Here is a 19206-nt window from a genome sequence, read left to right as displayed (position 1 = left end):
CCCCGGTCGCCCCTATGATTATGTTGTCGTTTAAAGACGTTAGAATTCTGTCACTACCCACGTAACCATATGCATTATATGACTGCACATTTACAACTATATTTTTACATCGTGAATGTATAAATACACTAATCCTACATACTTTAAAGCAATGTGCATTATTCAAAACGTAACTGGGCATAATTTTACAACAACCTTTCGCAGTGCTATATATCGACATTAAATGCTATATTTTGAAGCAACTAAACTTTTATAATAACTATAAGAATAATAATCCTATAAGAGTCTAATAATTACCTTTTTCAGCTTTATAATAGCATTGTAAAAACATGAATAACTCCGTTGCATCGACCCTGTCAGCTTGGAGCGATCTCAATCTTCAGTTCAGCAACGCCATCGCACGGCGTCTCATTCAATTGTATGGGTGCGCAGTGCTGCTATTTTGGCGCGTACGAATTTTTGCATTTATGGTCACACTTCTGATTCAGCACACTTTCATACTGTGCTCTTTGATTTTTAGTGTGAGTTGTGCAATACTCAAGAAACCACGACACATTATAACTTTACATTATTTCAGCTTTAAAAATTCGCCTAAACGGAGCGGAATTACACATGTTTTTACAATGCTATTATAAAGCAGAAAAGGGTGATTATTAGATTCTTATATAACTATAATGCAAATATCTACTGTATCGATGATAACAATTTCAATCGTAGATTACAGTTAGAGTTACAAATGGAATTCAAATATTGAAAAAGATATTTAATATTCAACATAAATAAATGTTGTTTATGGTATACTATTTTTATATTTATTTGGACTTGAACCCATAAACCGTGGCTCTCTGGTTTCGCAGTCAGCACCTTTCACCTGGAAACTTGACATGTTTTGTTCTCAGTTATGAATCTTACTTTATCACTAATAGCATTATAATCTCCACGATTTTACAAAATATTTATATATGTTACAAATTTTCCTCGGTAATCCATTTTACTTCTGTACTACCGACACATATCAGTAGACTTAGACTAGCTTTAAATCGGAACTACTCCACTTTTTATCAATATCAAGACAACGATTTAATGAAGCTATTTAGTTTCCTTGCTCTATTATTATTAAAGTTTCGTTACTTCAAAATATATCATTGAATGTCGATATACAGCATGGCGGAAGTTTGTTGTAAGATAATGCTCAGTTATATTATGAATGCAAATTTAATGCACATTGCTTTAAAGTTTGTAGGATAAGTGTAATTATACATAACCAATGTAAATCGTAAAAATAGAGTTGTAAATGTGCAGTGATATAATGCATATGGTTACTTGGATACTTGCTCTTATAAACCTACATCGACTGTTTTTCAAATAAGGACGAATCTTACAAAAATAAATAAATCGAGTTTCAAAGTCCTACAACTTCGCCTAAAAATTTTGATTCTATGAAAATCTCAATCTCAGTAATTCAAATAACTATCGTTCCATTTGTTTTCGTAAGTTTTGCCCTTTGTGTTCCAGTTCAAGCAGGGCGATACTCCAATTGGTGGAAAAGAAGTGCAATATTTTTACTTTTGTCTGCTTGAAATAATAAAAGAGAGTTCAGTTTGTTTTAATGGATTGTTGTTTTTTTTCCTAGGAAAGTAGTTTGAAAATTGGGTGTTCTCTTCATATGAAAAGAAAATGTGATGTTATTCTACGCGAAGAAGAAGTATTCTACAGGTATGTAGTGATTAGTGATGTATTTTTATACTCGATTAATCAAAATAATCGATAAAAGGCTAAAGTGATCGATTATTTGTAATTGATTAACGACAGTGCCACTAATCGAGCTAATACTAAGGCTGTGAACCATCTCGAGGTTAATTTTAACTTTTAGTTGAAATCTGACACTTGAGTGGTTATTTTGATGTTGTCAAAAATAACTCTGTTCGAGAGCATGGTTATTTTTGACAGATCGATGGTTATTTTCCGACACTGAAAAAATTCAACCAAAAGTTAAAGTTAACCTCGAAATGGTTCACAACCTTAGTAGATAACGTTTAGCTTTAGGCTGCAGACATAGTGGGTGCAAGAAGCGAAGCCGAGCTGGTGACTAACATTGGCAAATCAAAAGCGAGAATGATACTAGTAGCTAATCAAAAGGACTCTTTTAGAGTACAAGTGAGAAATCGGCTCAGCTTTCACTCTGACAGGAACAAATTCGTCGTCAACGATATTTTTTTATTTTCATTGAAGTCTGTATGTCATTGCATTGGCTGTTTCGGAACGGAAGGGTTCCGATAAAAAAAAGAACACTGACGGCGCACTGAGGCACTTTCACTGAACCGTCACGGAACTGAAATGTGTGATTAGTCCTTTATTGTTTTATTTCTATGCTGTCTCTTGTCTCTTTTTCAACTGCCCTGGCCGGGGGGGGGGGGGGGGGGGGGAAGGACCGCTAAGACCGATCACGCTTAATCTCGCCGTTTTGTCATCTTTTTGATTACAATCGCTCACGGTCTATCTCGCGGTAATATTGGCATTATACATGTCAACGCAGAAAACCATCGAGATGGGCACACTGCTCAAGTGAAGGTGACACAAAGCGGTATTTAGCAACGCGCCGATCTGTCATCACATGACAAATGTCAATCGACAACAGATGCACGCTTAAAAATAGTTACTCAAAAATGAGTAAGATCTCACTCATCTACAGAAAAAGTGGAACAACTCTAATTTAGAGTAACTCCGAAGTTACTCAAATTTGAGTTCTTCCACTGGAAACGATATTTGGGTAAAATCTACTCATTAACTGAGTAATACTTTATTCGTACATGTACCAAAAATAGAGTAACTATCACTCAAATTTTGTGTGAAATTTTATTTCACATATACCAAATTTGCAAAAAAAATTGCTCCTTTTCTGAGTGTATTGTATTGTTAAATAATTGAACTCAATACTATATCAAGTGGTGGTCGCTTGGAGTAGTGTGTTATGCTCAGGCACCAACCATACACTTATTTCTCATGAATGACATTTGAGCATATTCGTTTCCATTCTAAAGAACAACACGAAGCTGATCATTCCGGTTTTTGCAGACGCAACACCGTTTGTGTTGATCGACTCACCCTCGAAATACACGTCTCACTAACAAAAAATACAACCTGTTGCTACAAATGGTTATTACAACTTTTAGACTTATCGCGAATGCGAATAGTAACAATAAAACGAGATTTTGCGTTAAACTCAAATTTAGAGTAGGAGTTACTCAATATCATTGATGATAACTACTCAATTTTTGACGTTTCCATGTATCATTTGAAAATGAGTAACTATTACTCAAACTTTGAGTAACTTTTTCTAAGCGTGTGGGAAAACGTCACTGACAAAATCACGTTTTTGCGAAGAAAATTTTTTTTCCAATCGAACGTTGAAGTGATCAGTCGTGTTCAAAAGTTACTGAAAATAGAAGTAGTTAGAGTTGCTGATTATAGAGTGAAATACTTACCGATATATTTAACTTTATACTTACCCGTTTACTTACCTGTAAGATTACCTGAAAAAAAGTTATTTGAATTATTGAAAATTTGTATATAGTTTGCAGAAAGCAGTTTCGATAGGACGCGCAGAAGTATTGACGCGACTAGAAAACCGTAATTGTAAGTTTGCATGATGTAATGGAAAAGTGAATTAGCTAATTGTAAATCTCTTTTAGTTGAAGCGTTAAATAAACAGCTATCAAAACGGTTTGTGCGCCTTTCTGTTTCCGTCCGACAGCTTCGACAATACATTAGTCAACTTTCGTACATTATATCTAAATTAGTCTGCAGATATATCGTCGGCATTTAGTTTCAGTAAGATAAGCTATTTTGTTAGCAGGAAAATATCAATACAATAATATCGTATGTGCCTTAATTTGTCTCTATGGCTGAACACCAAGGAACTAGTACGGCATTCGGTGAAACTTATTCAGCACTTGTGAAACATGCAGATACAGATCGAAAGAATGAGGAAACAACGATTGGTGCTGAAACAATGTCTTCGAACTCGACACTTGAAATGACTGCAGGTTCAGGTGAGATCAGCTTTGGAGAGTTCAAGACATAAATAACGATCTTGCTGATTTTAGGTCAGTTGACTAGCCAAGACATGCTGATGAATGTGATAGAGCAGCTCAAGTTGAGGTCGCTGGATCCATCTGAAACCGCTAAAACGCCAGAAGAAGCTTTTCAGTTTTGGTCAACCCAGCCTGTACCAAAAATGGACGAGAAGATAGTTGTCAACGAACCAATACAAACGGATAAAGCATTATCCGAGTGGATCCACATAGCGGATCCGTACACCTTACCCGACGGGTTGACCTGGGATACAATTAATCTGAACGACCCTCTACAGCTGGAAGAGTTATACACTTTGCTCAATGAGAACTATGTCGAGGACGATGATGCTATGTTTCGATTTGATTACCAGCCTAATTTTCTACAGTGGGCTCTTCAGCCGCCCGGTTAGCGTGCAGAGTGGCACTGCGGATTTCGTGTAGTTAAATCCGGTCGCCTGGTAGGTTTCATATCGGCTATTCCTGGAACCTTAAATGTACATCAGAAAACCCAGAAAATAGTCGAGATTAACTTTTTGTGCGTTCATAAAAAGCTACGCCCGAAACGACTAGCTCCGGTGCTGATTAGCGAAATAACCAGAAGAGTAGGTTTGACCGGAATATTCCAGGCCGTTTACACGGCTGGAGTTGTACTGCCCAAACCGGTTGCTTCCTGTCGTTATTGGCACCGTTTGCTAAATCCAAAGAAGCTTGTAGAGGTAGTTAAAACATTATTTGCTTGAAAAGATCATTCCCAAATTTGTCATGTTTCAGGTTGAATTTTCACACATCTTTCCCAATATGACTATGCATCGAATGATCAAACTATACAAACTCCCAGACGCTCCGAAGACACCCGGTTTCCGGAAGATCCGCGAATCGGACTTGAAAGGTACTCAACGGCTTCTGGAGCGTTATATGGCTGGATTCAATTTGACCCCGGTGTTCGACGAGGATGAATTCCGTCACTGGTTCTCTCCCCAGGAAGGCATCATCGATTGTTTCGTTGTCGAGGATCCTGCAAGCGGGGAAATCACCGACATGGTCAGCTACTACACGCTTCCCTCGACGGTCATGCATCACGCCGTTCACAAGTGTGTCAAGGCAGCCTACAGCTTTTACAACGTTTCGACCAAGACGCCCATACGTAGTTTGATTAGAGATGCTCTTATCTCGGCGCGGAATCTAGACTTTGATGTGTTCAATGCACTGGATCTGATGGAAAACAAAAAGTTTCTTGAGGAGCTCTTGTTTAAAATCAGCAACGGAGATTTGAAGTACTATTTGTTCAACTGGCGCTGTCCCAGCATGCAACCGCAAGAAGTGGGATTGGTTTTGCTTTAGTACTGGTTTGTTGTAGCATGGATATTTTTGGAAGAGGCCAAATTCAGAATACAGACTGAAATGGAAATTTCAACAGTTCCATGGTTTATTGGCATGTGTTGCTGACAAATCCTCATTTTGTTATATATCGAAATAAAGCGTTATAAAAATCATTATAAGTCGAAACAAAGAAACTAACGAAAATATGAAAAAAAAAATGTTTTCTTTGGTATGTAAATATATCATTCAGCACATTAGACGCCTGTAAATGTTAAAAAATGTGATCATTATTGCTCGAGTTAGATCCGATGTAGTGGCGGAAATGGTAAACGAGTATACATCGATTGCTTAAAAACGCAGTTTCGAGTTCTTCCTCTGAGCGTATTTTTTCTTCCAAAAGCTCATTCGGCTTCTTTAGTAAATATTCCCACTCAGTCATTGCAAAAACTAGTTTAAACTGTTACCGTCGATAAAGTAGATATTTTCATTATATCTGCATCAATAATGCACAACTCCGGCTTTACCTGTCAGATCCAAGAAGAGCCTAATAATCGCCCTTTTCAGTTTTATAATTGCATTATAAGAACATTCCTAACTCTATTGCATTCAATCGACGTCTTTACTCGAATTTGTAAAGATGAAATAATGTTGGGTCGCAATATGTCGTGGTTACTTTGGATGTTGGTCTTTGATAAGGCAATAAATTTTATGTGGTATAGTAATTTCTAGTAACTTTAGAATTAGTTTACATCATGATGAATTGGAAGCGGTTCATGGTGACACAAGATTCTTTAGAGAAAGTGTGCCACTGATATAATTGGTTACAGTTTCTTTAATCTCCTATGAATTGGCTGTGAAGTCTGTTGAAACAAAAGGTCAAATTCCACGAAAGAAATGTGTAATACTAATTTTAGGCCTTCATAATACCATAGATAGCACATTGTACCGATGTGAATAATAGCAGTGACGATTATCACCTTGTAATCCATACTAGTTGAGAAATTACTGATCTCAGATCAGTGTCATTTGAGCCGATGATCGGGTCAAATGCATTTCAATGTTATTCAACGAAATTTAACTCAAGAAATTCAATTCCATACATACATTTATTTACACTACATCACATTTAAGCTAACATATAACAAGCCACAACACTCGGTTTGTCACGTTCTACCTGGTCCACTAGTCTTGCCCGCTGCGCTCCCAGCCATTTTGTTCCAAACGGATTTGTGGCGAACATCAGTTTAGCAGGGTTCTTGTCCGGCATTCTTGCAACATTCCCTGCCTGTTCTTCCGGCTTCGGCCACCTTCTGGATGCTGGGTTCGCCGTATAGTGCAGTGAGCTCGTGGTTCATTCTTCGCCGCCACACGCCGTTCACCTTGCAGGTCCTTCTCGAGCACGATCCATGCTTCGTATCCTTAGAGGATCACCGGTCTTCTGAGCGTTTTGTACATGGTTCATTTCGTGCGGAGGTAAATCTTTTTTGACCGCAGATTTTTTTGGAGCCCGTAGTAGGCACGACTTCCACTGATGATGCGTCTTCGTATTTCACGAAACACATTGTTGTTAGCCGTTAGTAAGGATCCGAGGTAAACAAATTCTTCCACTACCTCGAAGGTATCCCCGTCTATCGTGAAATTAAAGCTTGATTCACTTAGAATTGGAACAAACTTTTGCTCATATTGTGGCGCTCCTGGTGGACGGATTTGGAAGTTCTTGGCACCCACGTGTCGGGAATTTGTTCAGCTTAACGTATGATTTTTGACATTCCGAAAATCGACTGTACTTTGTAAACAATCAACATGGAAGCCGAAAGAATGGAAAAAAATTATGCAGTTATTTAGAAAATCCAATTGTGGTCTGCATCTAGGCTAGCTAAACAGCTGAAATTGCCCAGAAATACCGTATGGCGCGTTATCAAACTGTATAAGGAAACATTGACGACGATTCGGAAGCCTCAAGCCAATCGTCGGAGTGGAACTGTCGACCGGAAACTGCGTGGTAAGATTTTGAAGACAATTAAGAGGAATCCTAATCTGTCGAACCGTGATTTGGCCAGAAAATTCGGTGCTGCCCATAGTACCGTGAGAAGAACTCGACTCCGGGAAGGAATCAAGTCGTATCGAGCTAGCAAACAGCCAAGTCGTACCATTAAACAGAATAGTGTGGTCAAAATTCGTGCTCGGAAACTATATGACTAGGTGCCGAATAAGTTCGACGGGTGTCTTCTGATGGACTATGAAATTGCCGACTAATTTGCAAGAAAATTTATGATTTGGCAGGCCATTTGCAGCTGTGGCAAAAAAAACGAAAGTTTTAGTTACAAATAAGACAATGACTTCAGAACTATACCAAAAAGCTTTACTTCCTAGACGAGTCCTGTCGTGCTCGGTTTCGCCTACTAGCACGTACTTTGTTTTCGACGCATTCACCACCAGTCCATCCTTTGCTGCTTCGCGTACCAGGCGAGTGTACAACTCTGCCACCGTTCCAAAGTTTTTCGCGATAATGTCCATGTCATCCGCAAAGCACACAAATTGACTGGATTATGTGAAAATCGTACCACGGTTGTTAAGCCCGGCTCGTTGCATTACTCCTTCCAAGGCGATGTTGAATATTAGGTATGAGAGTCCGTCACCTTGTCGCAATCCCCGGGGAGATTCAAATGAACTGAATAGTTCACCCGAGACCCTTACGCAGTTTTACATACCGTCCATCGTCGCTTTGATCATTCTAGTCAGCTTCCTAGGAAAGCTGTTCTCGTCCATAATTATCCATAACTCTACGCGGTCGATACTATCGTATTCCACCTTGAAGTCGATGAACAGATGATGCGTTGGGACTAGAGATGGTCGGGTATCGGGTATTTTACCCGAAACCCGACCCGTACCCGTACCCGACGGGTTTTTGGTCGGGTACGGGTAAAATTTTTTATTTTCAATCGGGTACGGGTCGGGTACGGGTAAAAAATTTTACTGCTCACTCGGGTACGGGTCGGGTACGGGTAAAAAAATTTACCGCTCACTCGGGTACGGGTCGGGTACGGGTAAATTTTTTTTTCGGATCGATTACCCGACCATTTGTACTTCACATAAATATGTTTACACGTTGACGAGATTTTTTCATTGCAAAACAGTTCTTCCGAAAAATAATCAATTTGATTCAAGGGGTTTTGACATTCGCGCCTAGGACCAGACCTGTCAACTGGCATCTTTTTCCAGAAAAATTCATTTTTTGCTTCATGAAAAGTTATGTGAATATTTCCCGCCCTACTTTGTTTATAACATATTTAATAAGACACACTGCCTTAGCTCATGATGTTGCGGTCGGAATCTACTTTTCACGTAGGTTTTAATGGACTGCCATTTTAAAGCTGTTTAATGCACAATCCATTAAAAATATTTGATTTATATACTGCCCATACTCGCATATCAGTCTCATATCGATTTTCGCCAATTTTGAGTTAGCTTGAGGAATGGAGTCTTTCCTCAATATACTCTCAGAAATTGCAATGAGTTGAGAGTTTGTTCAGTAAAATATAAAAAAATATCAACTCATTTCTGTGTCCCATATGCTAAGTACCCGCATATCAGTCCCATTCAGTGCAAAATTTCAATAATTTCATTTGTTGCAATATTGGAACACCAAAGGTGTATTACCGATATTTCATGTAATAATACCAAGATTTAGCATTAGGGAGCAAAGCAAAGTCTTGGCATTACATTCCTTTCGTGGAATTTGGCCTTTCTGTTTCAACAGACTTCGCAGCCGATTCTTAGCGTACAGAATCATTGCATGGCTAGTACTATGAATGACACTAAGAATCCTTCCAGGTCGGGGCTCGAACATACGACAGCTGGCTTGTAAGACCAGCGTCCTATGCATTGAACCGCCAACCCGGGACCAGCAATAGGGTGCACAATAAATAAAAAAAATTCGGAAATAAACTTTTGATCGTCTTTTTCTCAACATGCCGATTTCCCATATGGGACTGATATGCAAGTATGGGCAGTATATAAAATGTAGTGTAGTACTCATATCAGGCTCGTATCCAGGATTTCATTTCGGGAGGGGCCCAAAGATTAAAAAATAATGTTACTGAAGATTGCTCATGTACCTAATTCTCGGTGTACCTTTTACGGCTGTTTTTAACATACTTACACTTTTAACTATTCCACTGGAACTGATATTGTATTACATTTCATTACCTTTACTGTCTTGTTATTTCTGTAACACATGTCTGAGACATTCTAAATAATTATATGTTTTTGATTTCGGGAGGGGCCAGGGCCCCTCGGCCCCCCCCCCCCCCCCCCTCTGGGTACGTGACTGACTCATATCACATTCAGATACCAGAAAACTGTTATTTTAAATATTGATTTTCAAAATTTTCCTAAAAATCATTGGGATTCTTACCATAGAAGTTCTTATTATTCTGCACTTCTGGGTGGTGTCACCTCACTTTAAATGTCACCGATTGATGGCACAGCAAGTTGGGCTATATTGCTAGTTAATTTTCGTTTCTTTTCACTGGACTACAAGTGAAAATCTCGATGCGTGACAACGTGGAGTCGCAAAAGTAAAGGCGAAAATCTTTTCTCGTGAAATACTCAAATTTTCACCGTGTTCATTCGTTGAGGTTCCACCGGTTCAATGGCTGTAAAAACCACCAGCTACTGATAACATCGTGGATGTGGGTTTGTGAGGCTTATAAAACGGGCATAGTTGACAGATTAATTTAAATCAAAATCATAATTCATTTTGCTTTGTAGTAAAAAATTGTAGCCAAAAAAATTTCCTTCGAATGTTCAAACTACTTACACTTGAAGGACTCACTGTTCACCATGTTCAAAATTGAATTTTTCACACCGGGAATACACGTACGTTGTTTGATTCTTTGGTCAATTCACGTAAACGAACTGATAACACACTATTTATTTTAGGGGATGTTCGCATAACATTCATTTTCATCACGTATTATATTCAATTTGACATTTGGAACTATTTTACGTGATTTTTCCAGTGATTCGAATGTGAATTTTTATTTGTGTGTCAAGATAATGAGCACGCTTACTTATAGTTCTAAAGAATTGGATCAAAAGTCGCACTGTTTCGTAAAAACCATACCTACCCAAAATTGAGTACAACGGGTATTACGACATATTGGGTAAATATGCTTCTCGAAAAATTTGAGTAGATATTACTCGCTTTTGTTGATATTTGTAAATGAAAATAAAGTACCAAAGACATTGGAAATCTACAGGGTCCGCCATCTAACATTTATTTTTGAACTAGCGGTTATTTCGACATTGGTAACCTAAATGTCACTTCTGATTTGACAGAAACTTAGTTGTATCCTTCCGCTGAACGAAAATGGTTGTGTATACGCTTGAGGACCGCGTGAAAATAGTGCAGTCTTACTTCCAAAATTATGGTAATGTTGCGGAATATGTGCAAAAAATCATCTTCTCGGATGAGGCACATTTTCATCTCGGCGGGTATGTTAATAAGCAAAATTTTCGCATCTGGTGACGGAAAACCCGCACGTCATCATGGAGAAGCCAATCTCAGAGAGTGACGGTTTGGTGCGGATTTTTGTCTGGCGGCATCATTGGGCCTTTTTTCTTAGAAAATGAGGCAGGAGCCGCCGCCACGGTCAATGACGAGCGGTACCGCGTCATCATTAGCGATTGGTTCTTCCCGTTACTTGAAGAGGAAGACTTGGACACCTTTTGATTCCAACAAGACGACGCCCCGTGCCACACAGCCAACGCTACGATCGATCATCTGTGCACAGTCTTCGAAAATCGAATTATCAGTCGAAATTCGGATGTCGTTTGGTCGCCTCGGAGCTGTGATTTGACACCGTTAGACTATTATCTTTGAGCGGCTGTCAAAGATAAGTGTTTTGTGGACAAGCCAGAGTCAAATCAAGCCTTGAAGGACAACATTCGTGCAGCCATAGCTGAAATAAAGCTGCATACAATCGAAAATGTATTAAAAAGCTGGACCGAGGCAGCCATTTGAATGAAATTATATTCCACAATTTCCCGGAAGGATTGTAATTTAATATGAAAAAATAAATTTTTAATTCGGATGAACCGTTTGTTTTTTTATGCATGTTTAAAAAAAAGTTACATTACATTATTCATGCTTCACAGTGTATTTATATGTTTAAAAATAAACAAGCATTTTAATGTATTTTTCTTACCAACTAGAGCCTGATACGGCTCGATATCTGAAACACTTTAATTTTTCCATACTGAATTTTGGTAAAATTTTTACTACTCATTCGGGTCGGGTACGGGTACAGGTAATTTTTAATCGGGTACGGGTCGGGTACGGGTAAAATTTTTTATTTTTTTTCGGGTACGGGTCGGGTACGGGTGATTTTTATTTATTATTGATCGGGTACGGGTCGGGTACGGGTAATTTTTTAAATTTTCAATCGGGTACGGGTCGGGTACGGGTAATTTTTTTTGCTGATCACTCGGGTACGGGTCGGGTTCGGGTATAAGAATTTCTATACCCGACCATCTCTAGTTGGGACCTGGTATTCACGGAATTTTGGGAGGATTTGCCGCACGGTGAAGATCTGGTCCGTTGTCGATCGGCCATCGATGAAGCCGGCTTGATAACTTCTCACGAACTCATTCGTTTTAGGTGATAGACAACGGAAGATGATCTGGGATAGCACTTTGTTGGCTGCATTCAGAGTTGTGATCGCTCGGAAGTTCTCGCATCCCAAATGGTCGCCTTTCGCGTGAATGGGGAAAACTACCCCTTCCTTCCATTCCTCCGGTAGCTGTTCGGTTTCCCAGATCCTGACTGACTATTAATCGGTGCAAACACTTGGCCAACTTTTCTGGGTCCATCTTGATTTCAGGATGACCTTACCAGCTGCTTTGTGGGTGTTGAGCTGGTGCATGGCATCCTGAACTTCCCTCAGTGTAAGAGCTGGATCATTTCCGTCTTCTGCTACACTGACGTAGTCGTTTCCTCCGTTATCTTGAACCCCCATGCCTAAGTTCTCCGCGCCGTTCAGGTGCTCATCGAAGCGCTGCTTTCATCTTTTAATCACCTCATGTCCTTCCGTTAAGAGGCTCCCGTCATTATCCTTGCACGTTTCAGCTCGCGGCACAGGGCCGTTGTGGGATTTGTTGAGCTTCTTGTAGAATTTTCGCTCTTGTTTTTCTGCCGGGTTCCAGGCTGCAGCATTACCGCCCGCGCTGCGTTCTTCTCCTTCAAAATTACTCTGCACTCCTCGTCGAACCATTCGTTTCGTCGACTCCCTAAGCAACCAGAAGTTCCACAATTATTTAAAAAATCCACTTTCTTGCTGCTTAAAAGTACATGCGGAACTTTTGAGAACTCGAAAGTACAGATCAAGTTCCGCGTGAACTTTCTCGCTGCATAGAAGCTGAACAATGTATTTTATAAGCAGTTTAGAAGTTCGTTCGGTTGCGTCGCGCGAACTTTCAAGTGTGGATAATTACTTAAAAAATGGGCTGCTTAGAATGCTATTGATGAACTTTGAGAGCTGCTTAAGCCAAATCAGTCCCTTTTATCCGAACTTTTGGTTAGTTGGGTCCGTTCCACGTACCCGACGGTGCACTCGGCTGCGTTGTTCATGGCTTCTTTTACTGTACTCCAGCAGTCTTCTACACGCTGCCAAAAAAAACCCAACGGTTGACTTAGGCTGAGAACCATTTCGCGGTTAATTTTAACTTTTGGGTAAAATCTGACACTCGAGTGGTTAATTTGATGTTGTCAAAAATAACCCTGCTCGAGAGCATGGTTATTTTTGACAGATCGATAGTTATTTTCCAACACTGAAAAAAATCTTGCAATGAAAATTCTAATATTAATTCTTTAGTTGAAATTATTTCCAGTGGAAAATAAACCCAAATAACTTTCCGTCCGTCAAATTTTGAAATGGGCCACAGTTTTAGTCAAATTTAACTACTCGACACCAAATAACCACTCAAGTGTCAGATTTTAACCAAAAGTTAAAATTAACCGTGAAATGGTTCACAGCCTTAAATTCACCTAACATGAAGTAATCAAGCATGTTTTTGATTGTTGGGTGAAAAGTACTGTATCGGTTGAGTAGTTTTCACTCAACAGTGTAGTTTACTTCAATAAGTTGCTGTTGGGTGAAAAAATTTTGTGTGTTACATTGCAGAAACTATCGGTCAGATTTGAAGTGAGTGAAATTATTTTGTAAAATTGCCGGTTTTGGGAGAATAATTCAATGATTGTCATCAATCCCAGTGTGAGTAGCTTTGTATAATTTCTTTTGTCGTGAATACGACTTACTTTACTATGGGGCGCCTTTTCAAAATTAGCCATATGGAAGAATGGGCAGAACTTAATCGTGAATATCTCGACTTGTATTTATGGCAGCAACATAATTCTTTCACCATTTAATCAAAAATATGATCAGGAATTTAGGATAATATTTTGAACAGTGTAAGATAACAACAAGCAACTCAAAAATTAAGTTTTCTCATAATTTGAAAACAATGCGGAAAACTCTTTACTTTTGCTTGGGTTTTTCGCGCAAGGACGATGAATTTGAGGTAGTCAGGCACATATCTTCAACTGAATGCGTATAAAAGGGGAACCGTGGTCAAAAATCGATCATTTCTTTTCGTGCGTTCGATGGAAGCAGACGTCGTGGGAGTTAAACCTTCAACCAGCAGCGACGGAGAGAGCACCTTCTGCGTGGTTAAAACCTCAAACGCTCAGGTCGCAACTCTCATTTGCTTTTCGGTAGTCGTAACGAGAAGTTCAAATTTCAGAGTTTAGTTCCGCAATATAGGTTTAGAATTCAGAGCCTGCGTGCTGAAACTGGATTCTGTATTCCGTAACTGATTTGAGTTTCGAAATAGCAGTTCTAGAATTGGAACTGAATTCTGAGTCTGTTATTGGTTCTAAATTTAGTTCTTGAACTCAGGGTACAGTTCTTTATTCCAGACTTTTTCTATCCGATTCTTTTTAGAATCATAATAATACTCCTTAATAATTATGCGGAATTTTACTTTACTGTTCTCTTCACAACCCATTTTGGTAGTCATGGCGAAAAATTGTCTTCAAGTTTCAGAGCTTAGTTCCGGAATATGGGTTTAGAATTCAGAGCCTGCGTGCTGAACTAACTCAACTCGTCACTCTCCATCACGAACGCTTTCATAAAAGGCTCTTTTCAGAGTCACCATTATTTTATTATAAAGAACTATACTGCTTATTTCATAATATTTAATTGCGTTTCAGAACGTTTAATGTAACTAATCTGTAATTCAGTCTAGGGGCATCGTTTAAAATTCTAGTAATGAAAGAGGGGAAAGTTGCACAATTCAAACAATCGATCAACTATCAATTCGAATTCGGAAGCATAAATAAAGCGTGTCATATTCGTATTTACGACATCCAGTTATGTCTCTGACATTACACACCCGTACTTTTTTTTTTAAATAATAATTACACCGCAATATCATTTCAGGCGATGGAAGATATTGAGATGCGTTCGATCGCTCAACGGTGCAGTTCCAGCAGCTAAATAGAACAGCCTTGGTAGTTCAATGATATAGTTACATTGTTGAAATATGTAAAAAGATTAATATTAAATAAATAAAGTAATAAATAAAGTAGTTGACTTTATTGTTTGCGTTTTATTTTTCAAACCATCGAACGAAAACTGAAATCAAATTACCCAAGTTGATTTATATATCGCTTGCGTAGTTTCTACCTAATCAGTACTATTGATGCTTTTACTCAAAAATAAGTAAAACCCATTTTACCCAAAATTGGCTTCCTGCACACAACCCCTCTATTGAGTGAAAAGTACTTAAAATTAGGTAATTTTTTGGCAGAGTGTATGCCCCGTTTACACTTCTGCTGGCTGCCAGCATGCTGGTGTCAGTGTACTGCCCTCTTAGGAAAAAACGTTCAACTGTGGTCCAATGATCCAAAGTATTAGGCCAACGAAGGACCACCGTTGAACGTTTTTTTCCTAAGAGGGCAGTACACTGACACCAGCATGCTGGCAGCCAGCAGAAGTGTAAACGGGGCAGTAGCCATTTCACTACACTCCAGCTAGAGGAATGGCTGATGCCGACTAAGGCCGTTTTGTTAATTTCCAGCGAATATCAACAGTTTTTTTGGGAATCAAAGAAGAACTGGTTATTTACCAGTTCTGTATATACGAAGTACATGAAGATTTAAAATTTGTTTATTCAGTTATATAATGTTTTCGTTTACAAATAAACTGAAAATCAGCACGAAAACGTGCAAAATCGGGAAAGAAGAAGAAAAAGACAAATTGACAATTCAATCCGCATCTTCTCACTCAATTCCGAATGATTTCCGAATCAACCGGTTGTAGGCGAAACTCATTCGGAATCGGTTGTTGCACTGGAGGTGGAATTTATTCGGAATTCCACATGATTTCCATATGTAATTCCGAATGAAAATTTTTCGCCGATTCGGAATTCATTCGGATCTGATAATGTGGGAGCTCACCCTAGTTTGACAACACTGCCTCGAGATTCAGCGCGTATGACGAGGCGACATCCGGTTGCTTCAATCGCACTATGTTGTACCGTGGCGGTGGCAGGTACCGTGCATTGTTGATGACGGAGAGTTTTGGACGCAGTTTCACCATCACCAGATAGTGGTCAGAGTCGACGTTAGCGCCAAGATAGGTCCTGACGTCGACAATGTCGGAGAAGTGCCTTCCATCAATCAGAACGTGGTCGATTTGTGATTACGTCTGCTGTGGTTGCTAAGTTGTAAGAAGGTGCTACGAATGGCCATGCTCTTGGAGGCGGCAAAATCGATGAGTCGTAGGCCGTTTTTGTTTGTCAGCTGGTGGGCGCTGAGCTTTCCAATCGTCGGTCTGAACTCCTCCTTCTGGCCTACCTGAGCGTTTAGATCTCCTATCAGGATTTTGACGTCGTGGCTTGGGCAACAGTTGTACTGGCATTCGAGCTGCGCGTAGAATGCGTCCTAGTCATCATCGTGGCTTCCGGAGCGAAGGCTGTGCACGTTGATTATGCTAAAGATAAAGAAACGGCCCTTGATCCTCGGCTATTGTGAGCCGCTCCTAACCTGGAGAACAGACGCTCAGGCTTGCAGAAGCAATTCCATACACAAACAATAAATAGTGTTTCTAATTCCAGGTCAGGATAATTTCTTTTTATAGTTCTAAACAAAGTGAACATGTCAAAAACGGAGAACACAAAGTATGCTTCAATATTACGGTGAAAATTAACAACAAAATTCTTAGTTATTGAATATATGTAACTGTATGAAACAAAAATACATGCGCAATCCATTATACAGAGAATTGTTTAACTGAAATCACTGAAGTCCACTTTCTGTAGTGTTACTTTCAGAAAAGAAAAAAAGAAAAGACAGACTAGTAAACGTGTACCCAATAATGCTAGTTTATTTACCGACGAGGTGCGTGACTTGACTGGTCTAACATATGCGGAAAAAACAACAAAACAACGCACAGCGGAAAAAGCTCGTCTTCAACTATCGGAACTCTTATCTGAGGGTTTCTGCTCTTGCTGGAAACTATGGATGATGCCGACTTTGGTCTGTCCCGAAAATATCCACCCACCACCTAACCAGACCGTTGCTTCTAGAGCAAAATTAGGCCCACTTCTTCCGGCTGCATGCTGGGACAGCGCCAATTGTACAGATAGTACTGCAAATTGCCATCGCCGATGCCAAACTTGAGCTTCTCCAGGAACTTCTTGTTCTCCATCAGATCTAGCGCGTTGAACACATCGAAGTTTAGATTCCGCGCCGAAATGAGCGCATCGTTAATCAAATCCAACCAGGGCGTCTTGGTCGAAACGTTGTAAAAGCTGTAGGCTGCCTTGACACACTTGTGAACGGCGTGATGCATAACCGTCGAGGGAAGCGTGTAGTAGCTGACCATGTCGGTGATTTCCCCGCTTGCAGGATCCTCGACAACGAAACAATCGATGATGCCTTCCTGGGGAGAGAACCAGTGACGGAATTCATCCTCGTCGAACACCGGGGTCAAATTGAATCCAGCCATATAACGCTCCAGAAGCCGTTGAGTACCTTTCAAGTCCGATTCGCGGATCTTCCGGAAACCGGGTGTCTTCGGAACGTCTGGAAGTTTGTAGAGTTTGATCGTTCGCTGCATAGTCATATTGCGAGAGATGTGCGAAAATTTAACCTGAAACATGAAAAATGTGCGGCTGAGCTTCGAACCTTGTGTTTCGAACTGATTAAATTACCTCAACAAGCTTCTTTGGATTCAGCGAACGGTGCCAATAGCGACAAGAAGCAACCGGTTTGGGCAGCACAACCCCGGCCGTGTAAACGGCCTGGAATATTCCGGTTAGATTTACTCTTCTGGTTATTTCCCGAATCAGCACCGGAGCTAGTCGTTTCGAGCGTAACTTTTTATGAACACACAAAAAATTTATCTCGACCATTTTCTGAGTTTTCTGATGTACGTTCAAAGTTCCCGGAATAGCCGATATGAAACCCACCAGGCGACCGGATTTAACCACCCGAACTCCGCAGTGCCACTCTGCACGCCAACCGGGCGGCTGAAGAGCCCACTGTAGAAAATTAGGCTGATAATCAAATCGAAACATAGCATCATCGTCCTCGACATAATTCTCGTTTAGCAAAGTGTACAGCTCTTTCAGCTGTAGCGGGTCGTGCAGATTAATGGTATCCCAAGTGAACCCGTCGGGTAAAGTGTACGGATCCGCACGGATCTCACTGATCGCTTTATCCGCTTCTATTGGTTCGTTGACTACTATCTTCTCGTCCATCTTAGGTACAGGCTGGGTTGACCAGAACTTGAAACTTTTATTAAACGCTTCTTCTGGCGTTTTAGCGGTTTTAGACGGATTAAGCGAGCTCAACTTGAGCTGCTCTATCACATTCATCAGCACGTCTTGGCTAGGCATTTGACCTAAAATCAGCAATATCGTTATCTATTTCTTCCATCCCGCAAAGCTGATCTCACCTGTACCAGTTAAAGCAGTTGCCAATCCGACTGAGGCAGCATCGGCCGATCCATTTCCACCGACCGTAGAAAACACGGCACTTTCATTATCTCCTGCTCCTTCATCCGATTTAGCAGCCTTGTTCTTCTTTTTCTTTTTGGATTTGGCCGCTTTTCCTGTACCACTCTCTTCGGCACCGAGTGTAGTTTCTCCATTCTTTAGAACTGTATCAGCATGTTCCGCCACTGCGGATAGAGAATCGGCAGACGTTGTTGTGCCAGGACTTGCTTGCTGATCAGCCATGAATAAGGCTGTAATCAACAAGGAATGTATGACTTTGTATTGATTTTTCCTATTCGCAAAGTAGCTTATCTTACCAAAGTAGAACTTTAGATCAACGGAATGGTATATATAATCAATTGATCGAAAATAAAACTACTGACGTATACTCCACACAAGCCACCAATTCCACTTGAACCGGATGAGGCAAATTGTGAAGGATTTTCCACTTGTACAATCTTAATGGAATACACGGGTCTTGGAAAAGACGACTAATGATATGCCAATTGCCAAAGACAGAACAGAACGACACAAATCTGATGATGCGATGACAGTTCGGCATAAAGTTACTTCCATCGCCGAGGGGTGCACGCAGAGTTTCTTTCGCCGTCGTATCCGATCATGACTTTTCCGAAGAAGGGCGAAACTCAGAGAGAATATCTTGCCAACTTGAATATACAGGGTCCGCCATATAGCTTTTCTTTTAAAACACAAACGGTTCATCCGATTTCAAAATTTATTTTTT

The 19206-nt window shown here is 40.1% G+C and overlaps 2 protein-coding genes across 3 annotated transcripts; one reads left to right on the top strand and one right to left on the bottom strand.

Moving 5' to 3' along the window:
- The first annotated feature begins 4115 nt into the window (after positions 1-4115).
- On the top strand, positions 4116-5417 carry LOC131430249 (glycylpeptide N-tetradecanoyltransferase-like). The gene is given in 2 exon segments (XM_058595054.1): positions 4116-4792; positions 4848-5417. Coding segments are annotated over 2 exon segments (1236 nt in total). The 5' UTR covers positions 4116-4126.
- Positions 5418-16820: 11403 nt separating this feature from the next.
- On the bottom strand, positions 16821-18982 carry LOC131430212 (glycylpeptide N-tetradecanoyltransferase-like). 2 transcript variants are annotated; one of them, XM_058594966.1, is made up of 4 exons: positions 18779-18982; positions 18422-18712; positions 17676-18367; positions 16821-17614 (listed from the first exon to the last, which is right to left on the bottom strand). In XM_058594966.1, exons 2-4 carry the CDS (start codon positions 18702-18704, stop codon positions 17045-17047), a joined length of 1545 nt encoding a protein of 514 aa, XP_058450949.1. In that variant the 5' UTR covers positions 18705-18712; positions 18779-18982; the 3' UTR covers positions 16821-17044. The 2 variants fall into 2 exon arrangements, with proteins under 2 accessions (XP_058450949.1, XP_058450950.1); XM_058594967.1 differs by having other exon boundaries at positions 18428-18712.
- Positions 18983-19206: the final 224 nt, after the last annotated feature.

Source organism: Malaya genurostris, chromosome 2 (genome assembly GCF_030247185.1).
Source record: "Malaya genurostris strain Urasoe2022 chromosome 2, Malgen_1.1, whole genome shotgun sequence".
NCBI lineage: Eukaryota > Metazoa > Arthropoda > Insecta > Diptera > Culicidae > Malaya > Malaya genurostris.
This window is presented reverse-complemented; position numbering and strand designations above follow the sequence as displayed.

What these genes read in the sequence shown, in the direction of transcription:
- LOC131430212 (XM_058594966.1), bottom strand. Translation starts at nt 18,704, where the DNA reads ATGGCTGATCAGCAAGCAAGTCCTGGCACAACAACGTCTGCCGATTCT. An exon ending in AACTGCTTTAACTGGTACAG is followed by an intron (nt 18,368 to 18,421) that starts GTGAGATCAGCT and finishes TGCTGATTTTAG; the next exon opens with GTCAAATGCCTAGCCAAGAC. An exon ending in ATCCAAAGAAGCTTGTTGAG is followed by an intron (nt 17,615 to 17,675) that starts GTAATTTAATCA and finishes TTCATGTTTCAG; the next exon opens with GTTAAATTTTCGCACATCTC.